An 8,311-nucleotide genomic window follows, 5' to 3' on the forward strand; every position below is an offset into this window, starting at 1 on the left:
AAAATGCACCAAATTGCACCATTAACAACATCAAAATGCAAAAAGCTCTCATTGTGGGAGTAGAGATAGCCAACCCCCCTCGGGCGCTCCGCTACCTCAAACTCATTGCCGCCCCCTTGGATTTAATCCTGGCTACGCCGTTGGTTGTTTCGCAGAGAATATGTTGGGTTTTGTGCATGCCCGCTGGCTGTGAAAAAAATCGAATGTGCTGAAATAATGCATTTAAAATGGGCAGTGGCCATCCGACAGTACTGTAGCGACGTATAATACATGTCGACGACCCGCTCGTACTATCGAATAACATATATGTATAGGACGCTACAAATTTACTACGTATTGTATAATATTTATTGTAACCTTGTATATGATAAGGCTATTATACACAGCTACGGTCCTGACGGTCCTGACCACAATATTTACTAGGCGCCTATTTTGCCGAATTGTTGCATAGCGTGTGATATGTATTCGTACATCTGATGTTGGTATATACTGTGTGTCAGTCTCTTATTTACAAAGTTAGATTCGACAAACTGCATCTGCTTGTAAATTCCCAGTTTTTCTCATGTTTTGTTTGCCATTTTGCTCGTATATTAATTTCCTAGTTGAGGTTACGATTTATTACACAGCACTAACTTAGTGAAAAAATGAAAATTTCACTCACTTGTGATCATTTGCTCCACGGAAATAATTATAAGCACTCGCGCATTTTCCCTAATTCTAGCATACAGTTGTAGGGCGTAAGCGTGATTTTATTTTTTTAACTGCGAATCATTCTCTTATGGAAACTTTACCAAATCCTACCAGCTTGTAAGTTCTTACTTGTTCTTATAGGTTTGCCTCTAATTTTTGTATGAATATATTCGTTTGACATCTGTGGTCGCATGCGAAATTTCATTTGAATGTGACTTCATTGGCAGAAGAAAATATAACGCAATAATGCTATACTTTTGAGAGTATATTGACATATAATTTATTACGACATTTTTACAAATAATACACACATGTACAAAGCAATATATATGAATCCTGACGTATTTTTCGTTTATCGTACTCAATGCTAAACAGTCTTGATGAGTATGCTACAAATAGCCGATAGAGAGCACTAACGGCGCGCAAGCCCAAAACACCTGCATTACGTCCTAGTTATTACTTTACAATGCATGATTGTATCACATGTTACGTGAAAATTATTGTGGTAATAAAAGTAATTGCGATTCCACGAAGTACAATGCACGTATTTCTTTTTCTACATGTTTTTCGTCGATCCAGCTCGTTATTTCCGGCTAAAACTACAAGCTTATCGATGAACAATATATTACAATAATAATATACATATAACAAATAATATATGACTTGGTGAATTTAATCTACTTCCTCCACCGTGGGGCCGGTAGGATGACCCTTGCCACTTGCACCCTGAGCTTGTTGCCCGCAGTTTGACCATGGTTGCTGACGGCCTGCCTGCTGACCGTCCGACGGCTGGTGCAGCTTGGACATGATCGGCGCACACACCCGCTGCAGCTCCTCGTACTTGTAGTCGATCTCTTCCTTCTCCGCCAGCGAGTTGGCGTCCAACCAGGCGATGACGTCGTCGCAGCTTCGCTTCGCCGCTTCCTTGTCGGTCGCCTCTAGCCGCCCGTCGACGCTCGGGTCGTTGATGGCTTCCTTGAGCGTGAACGCGTAGCCCTCCAGCTTGTTGCGCGCCGCGACGCGCTCCATTTGCTTGTCATCGTCGGCCTTGTACTTCTCGGCGTCGGCGAGCATGCGTTCGATGTCCTGCTTCGACAGCCGACCCTTGTCGTTCGTGATCGTGATGTTGCTCGAGCGACCCGAGCCCGCGTCCTTGGCGCTCACCGTCAGGATGCCGTTGGCGTCGACGTCGAACGAGACGTCGATCTTGGGCACGCCGCGCGGCGCCGGCGCGATGTCGCTCAGGTCGAAGCGTCCCAGCAGGTTGTTGTCGCGCGTCATCGCGCGCTCGCCCTCGTACACCTGCACGGTGACGGCCGGCTGGTTGTCGGCGTACGTCGTGAACGTCTGCGCGCCCTTCGTCGGCACGCGCGTGTTGCGCGCGACGATCTTCGCCATTACGCCGCCGGCCGTCTCGATGCCGAGCGACAGCGGCGCGACGTCGACGAGCAGCACGTCCTTGATGGCGTCGCTACGGTCGCCGCTCAGCAGCGCCGCCTGCACGGCGGCTCCGTAGGCGACCGCCTCGTCCGGGTTGATTGACTGATTCAGCTCCTTGCCGTGGAAGAAGTCGCGCAGCAGCTTCTGGATCTTCGGGATGCGGGTCGAGCCGCCGACGAGCACGATGTCGTCGATCGACGACTTGTCGATCTTGGCGTCGGCGAGCGCCTTCTCCACGGGCGACAGCGTCGCCGCGAACAGGTCGCTGCAGAGCTCCTCGAAGCGCGCGCGTGTGATCCTCGCGCAGAAGTCGACGCCCTCGTGCAGGGAGTCGACCTCGACCGTCGCCTCGCTGCTGCTCGACAGCGTGCACTTCGCTCGCTCGCAGGCCGTGCGCAGTCGCCGCAGCGCGCGCGCGCTCCCCGACAGGTCGCGCTTGTGCTTGCGCTTGAACTCGTCGACGAAGTAGGTGAGCAGCCGATTGTCGAAGTCCTCGCCGCCGAGGTGCGTGTCGCCGGCCGTCGAGCGCACCTCGAACATGGCGCCCTCGTCGATCGTCAACACGGACACGTCGAACGTGCCCCCGCCGAGATCATAGACGAGCACGTTGCGCTCGCCCGCCAGCCGCTGGTCGAGTCCGTAGGCGAGCGCGGCCGCCGTCGGCTCGTTGACGATGCGCAGCACGTTGAGGCCGGCGATGCGTCCGGCGTCCTTCGTCGCCTGCCGCTGCGAGTCGTTGAAGTAGGCCGGCACGGTGACGACGGCGTCGGTTACCTGCTTGCCCAGGTACGCCTCGGCGGTCGCCTTCATCTTGCCGAGCACCATCGAGCTGATCTCCTCGGCGCTGAACAGCTTCGTCTCGCCGGCGTGCTGCACCTGCACGTGCGGCTTGTTGTCGCGGCCGACGACGGCGAACGGCCACAGCTTGACGTCGGCCTGCACGACGGCGTCGTCGTAGCGTCGGCCGATGAGTCGCTTCACGTCGAACACGGAGTTGTGCGGATTGCGTGCCACCTGCTGCTTGGCGGCGTCGCCTATCAGACGCTCGCTGTCGGTGAAAGCGACGTGGCTGGGCGTCGTGCGGTTGCCCTGCTCGTTAGCGATCACCTCCGCCTTGCCGTGCTGGAATACGGCGACGCAGCTGTACGTCGTTCCGAGATCGATGCCGATTGCTGGAGCTGCCATTCTGATGATTCAGCGAAATATACTTCTAGAGTAAACAGGTATGGGATAGCAATATACGAACTTTCTCGTCTTGTTACGTAGTAAAATCGTCGATGATATCACACAATTACTAATACTATCAGTACTATCTGTCCACTCGCTGTTGTATTCGTTACAATATCTCACGATGCTCGTCTCTGCTCTATCTTCGTGTGGTTATGGGCAACTAACGGCACCGCGCAGCTTTTATACAGCTTCGCCGCATCGAGAACCGTCCGCGCGTGGACCATTCACGAACATTATGTATTGTTCTAGAACATTCACGACCCGCGATCGCTAGAATCTCCTAGAATGTTCCAGGCTGCGCGCGTGCCTGTGTTTACATCTGACGTCACGACTACGATATACTGTGATTGGCCAATGCTGCGCACACCCCCTAAATGACTCATCTTGATTCAAGTACCGGTTGCGCCCCCTATACGTGAAACTGTCGCTTTCTCGTGCTTTTCGTGCTAAAAATGGAGGACGAGGAGAATTCGTCGTCTGTAGACGAGAACTGCAATACTAGTGATTCAGATAGTAGTTCCAACTCTGATAGCGAGTTGGAAGCAGCAGTGAGTAAAGTCAAACAAGCGATGACAGATACAACGTTTACTGAACAAGGTGTGTCAAAGTTGGATGATAATCACCGAACTATTCGTCGAGTGACCAGGTCAATGAAGGCGGATAGTCAATCGCTCAGAGAAAACACGGAAGAACGAATAGATTCACCAAGCCAAAATATCACAGCGAAAGATGAGAGTGCTGAAATATTTGTAATTGATAAGACTCCACACACGCAACAAGAATCGATCTCGAACAGTATAAACTTTGATGTCTGTGATTCTGAAGGCAACTTGCAAGCTAACGAGTTACAGTCGACGAACGTGACGCATGCCAACCAGGATGAAGAAATATTTATAATCACAGGCTCGGCAAATCCAGCAAAACATAGCTCGTATGTCTGCGTTGGCTATTACTATGATACTTCTATTGGTGCTCTGTAGGTGTAAATGTGGACCACCTGGTACCAGGCAATAGCAATACAGCTCGCATTCACTTGAGCCCCCCACCGCCACACACACCCACACACACACAACCCCCCCCCACACACACAAATGAACCCACATTCATTTTGAGTGCCCAGCCCAACAGCTACAATAGCATCACTAGTCCACACTCACCTCACCCTCTTCCAGAATTCATGGGTTTATCTTAGCTCTAGTACTATAGCCCGCGTGCGGCAGTTAATGAATGCGGGCTATAGTACTAGAGCTAGGGTTTATCTGGGCTTTCCTATGTGGCTTTGCAATTACCAGGAATTTGGTGTATTTTTTAAATGTGCTTACTTAAAGGCATTGTGGAAAATAGTAATAATGATAAGTAAGGATTGCATTAGCACTACCCGTGTAGCCCTGCGCTCCCCCTATGAGTACCACATTTATAACATAAATGAAGCAACACACAGCTATAGAGCTAGGATATAATATATATTCTAGCAAATTGGTGTTTGTAACCGACTACTGGCGCCATGGATAGGGCTTGGATTACCGCATACTGGGGCCTGTAGCATCTTGGACAAGTGGGAGCCATCTAAGAAAATAACTTTTATATAATAACAATTAATTATAATATTATAATAAATTCTAATGTGTGGGAGTCTCTCAAAATGAGCCCCAGCATGAGGCCTGTATTAGAATATGCTGTTGGACTGTGTAGGAATTGACCTAGCTAACAACTAGCTATAGGTATATCTAACAACTAGTACTACAGTACTGGTGCTGTGGTTTTTCACAGTAGAGTATAAAGGCAAAATCATTCATGGATATGTATAGGGCCAGAACTTCTTGCAGCTGAATAATGTTAATTTTGAGTGGGTAATCTTAACAAAATCTTTGCCTGCAATATTATACATGATATCTCACATCTGATAGTACCAATACAGATATGACTGTACAAAAAGGTGGGGCAGATTGATGGAAAAAAAATATATTTAACAATACTATGACTGTTGGTAGATTTCGGCTATTATATCAACATGCAAGTTTATTGTATGTGTATGTTCATTCAAGTAGTATAGATCTAACAGGGGCATAGCTGCCATAACGCAGATACGCAGTTGCGTACACTAGGGGTGCACCGGAACTTGGATCCGGCCGGATCCCCAATTTTTCAAAGTTCCGGTTCCAGCCGGAACCCTTCAGGCCAGTCGGCTGGAACGGGAACTTTTCCCTAATTTCATTTCTGCTACAAGCGTCATCAAGATCAAAAGATCAGTCACTGAATGTAGTTGAGCGTCAATAGAGTCAACTTGCTGACAATATAGTGTTAACAACTTCACACTATTCTGCCCAGAAAACGTTTGCCACTTGAACATCGGCTAACTAACTGAACCTAACTGATGTTAGCAGTTAGGTGATTCACGAGATTTTCTTTTAAAATAAAATACTCTTAGAGCCACAGGAATGTCATCTGTTTGTTAGTTGAAAATAATCGACTAAAACCAGGGATACTGCAACATGCAGGTTTTGCCACACAATTTGCTCGCGAATAAGATGCCAGAATTATGCACTGTAAGCAGATGATTCATACACCTAACAACCATCTTGTAATGAACTTTGTAGCATTGAGAACAATGTAGAATGTGAACATGTAGACAATGAGGACATGAGAACATGTGACATAATGAGAACATGAGACATAATGAGAACATGTAGAACAATGAGCATTGTCTTACTCGCCTGAGTGATGTGCCTGTTTGTCTATTATGGTGATAAGGCTGGTCTTCGGCTGTCACTATGTCACTACATCTACATCTAATTTGGTCCATTTAGGTATACCCTTCCGTCATACATAGATGCAGGGATTGACGTCTCTGACACTTACTTTGTCGATCCAGAGCGAGCTGCAAAAAAAGCTATACGAGGCAAGCCTCGAGTTGGCAAGAGCATAATAAAGAAATTTACCCAAACCAGTGAGGTATGTTAGTTATGCTAGTTGTTAAAGTTTCAAGGATTTGTGGTGTAAGGTTCAAAGACTATTGGCCACGTACTTAAGAATTAGGAGTTGTGGAGTAAAATTTTTATTGAACGTTTAACCCACCAAATATATTACAAAATGTTTACCTGATACTCTATATGGTTCGATAGATATGGTACTTTTTCCTGTCAAAAAACCAACTGCAAGTTTTACATGCAAGCATTTCTCTTTAGCACAGAAATATGGTTGTTATAACCAAAATATATTATTTGACGAAGAAGGATTAGTAGACTAACAATATTTTCATAGTTTCTAATGAGCAAATAACAGAAAAACGAATTTTAACAGGCCTGCTTTTAATTCTTATTTCTTAGGTCATATATTCTTAATTATTAAAAAAAAACAAGTCAAGATTGAGAAACCTTTTTCAGCTTCTGATAAAGAGCAACATCAAACCAGGGTTTGAAAAGCAAGAATCTGTGCCAACACACCAAGAAAGCAAGAAGAAAATAACAAAGCAGAAAAAGGTTCAGTTATAACTTCTAAAAGATTTGATGCCACCTTTCGATAGTTGAGGGAAATTTTTTGATTGGGAACAAATCTACTCACGAACTTACTCGTCAATAAATCTCACAGTAATCTACTCGTGTAAATTCAACATTTTTTGTTTTAGGAGGAGCGAGAGAAGACCAAGGGTAAGAAGTGGTTTGACATGCCCAAGACTGAGATCACAGATGAGGTGAAGAGAGAACTTCAAGTGATCCACATGAGGCGGGCTCTCGACCCAAAACACTTCTACAAGGGCAACGACATGAAAGGAATGCCAAAATACTTCCAGGTACCGTACATGCCATCATCAGAGCCAAGGTCATCGTTTTGTCATATTTGACCTCAGGCGTGTAGCACTACCAAAACCAGATGTAATTTTAAGTGACGATTGTCAGGCATGTTAATATATTCCTTAACCATACCAAGGTGCTTAGTATAAGCACAGTGCTGTTTTGCAGATGGGAAAGGTTATAGAATCGTCAGCCGATTTCTACTCTTCACGAATTCCCAAGAAGGATAGGAAGCAGTCTCTAGTTGATGAACTGATGGCTGATGCTCAGTTCAGACAGTATGTATACACATCAGTGTGTCTTACACTAGTAGGAATACTACATTAAAGCCACAATATGCGCATCTACACGCTAATTTATCCAGTACTGGACTTTGTGTCATGCATAATCATACTACCTTATGACAAAATAAACTCTAGTTCCTTCCATTTCACTGCGCGTTGTCTTATAAAAGGTATTTGAAAATACCTCCAATGTTGTTCAAATTCTCCGATGTTGTTGACACTTTCGCGTTGCTCTGCCAAGCAACCGTACAGCGGGTGTAGCAAAGATTTCTAAAAAAACGCACACGGGCCGGCTTGCACGCTGCTAGCGTAATGACATGTTATCGGTCGCTATATCAAGCCTAAAATCAATACGTTATTCTCAGAGTTTATTACGCTGCCTATTATTACTTTCCCAATAGCCATTGATGTTACATACACTGCAGTTCACAATACTACAACTATCTTAAAATTTAAACGACTATATTCTCTGCTCAACACCCGTAGCAACATGTGACGTGACCTAACCGATTCGGGGCGAAATTGCTTGGCAAACAATTTGACGTTGGCACCAGATTACCAGATTTCGCACCTCATACTTGTGGGTTTTAAGCAAATGCGCAGTGAAATGGGAGGAACTAGTTTATTTTGCCATAAGGTAGTATGATTATGCATGACACGAAGTATTTGCTAGTCTAGTAGGCCTACTGGAGAAATTAGCGTGTAGATGAGCATATTTTGGCTTTAATGGCAGCAGACTCACATACACTGTAAACACTATCACTATGAGCTAGCTCTGAAGGAGTACATACCAGTGTTATGGTGACCTAGTTGTTATTTACGAGTACTAATTTGTAGGGGTGTAACGATACCGGTATATCGGTATATTGCAATATA

The 8,311-nt window shown here is 45.9% G+C and overlaps 2 protein-coding genes across 2 annotated transcripts in view; one reads left to right on the forward strand and one right to left on the reverse strand.

Moving 5' to 3' along the window:
- Positions 1–944: 944 nt before the first annotated feature.
- On the reverse strand, positions 945–3,533 carry LOC106821527 (heat shock protein 70 A1-like). The gene is made up of 2 exons (XM_014826376.1): positions 1,291–3,533; positions 945–1,246 (listed from the first exon to the last, which is right to left on the reverse strand). The coding sequence occupies exon 1, from the start codon at positions 3,313–3,315 to the stop codon at positions 1,363–1,365; it is 1,953 nt and encodes a 650-aa protein (XP_014681862.1). The 5' UTR covers positions 3,316–3,533; the 3' UTR covers positions 945–1,246; positions 1,291–1,362.
- A 219-nt stretch (positions 3,534–3,752) lies between these two features.
- The window catches only part of LOC106821528 (deoxynucleotidyltransferase terminal-interacting protein 2-like), a 6,523-nt gene continuing 1,964 nt past the window's right edge, over positions 3,753–8,311 (forward strand). The window contains exons 1-5 of the mRNA XM_014826377.1: positions 3,753–4,291; positions 6,168–6,312; positions 6,744–6,839; positions 6,986–7,150; positions 7,320–7,429. Of these exons, the coding sequence (XP_014681863.1) occupies positions 3,813–4,291; positions 6,168–6,312; positions 6,744–6,839; positions 6,986–7,150; positions 7,320–7,429 (995 nt within the window). The 5' untranslated portion in view covers positions 3,753–3,812. The remainder of the gene's footprint in view (positions 4,292–6,167; positions 6,313–6,743; positions 6,840–6,985; positions 7,151–7,319; positions 7,430–8,311) is intronic.

Source organism: Priapulus caudatus, unplaced genomic scaffold (genome assembly GCF_000485595.1).
Source record: "Priapulus caudatus unplaced genomic scaffold, Priapulus_caudatus-5.0.1 Scaffold76, whole genome shotgun sequence".
Taxonomy (NCBI): Eukaryota; Metazoa; Priapulida; class Priapulimorpha; order Priapulimorphida; family Priapulidae; genus Priapulus; species Priapulus caudatus.

Bases quoted from the DNA above. Each gene is read 5' to 3' on its own strand.
- LOC106821527 (XM_014826376.1), bottom strand. From the start codon at position 3,315: ATGGCAGCTCCAGCAATCGGCATCGATCTCGGAACGACGTACAGCTGC.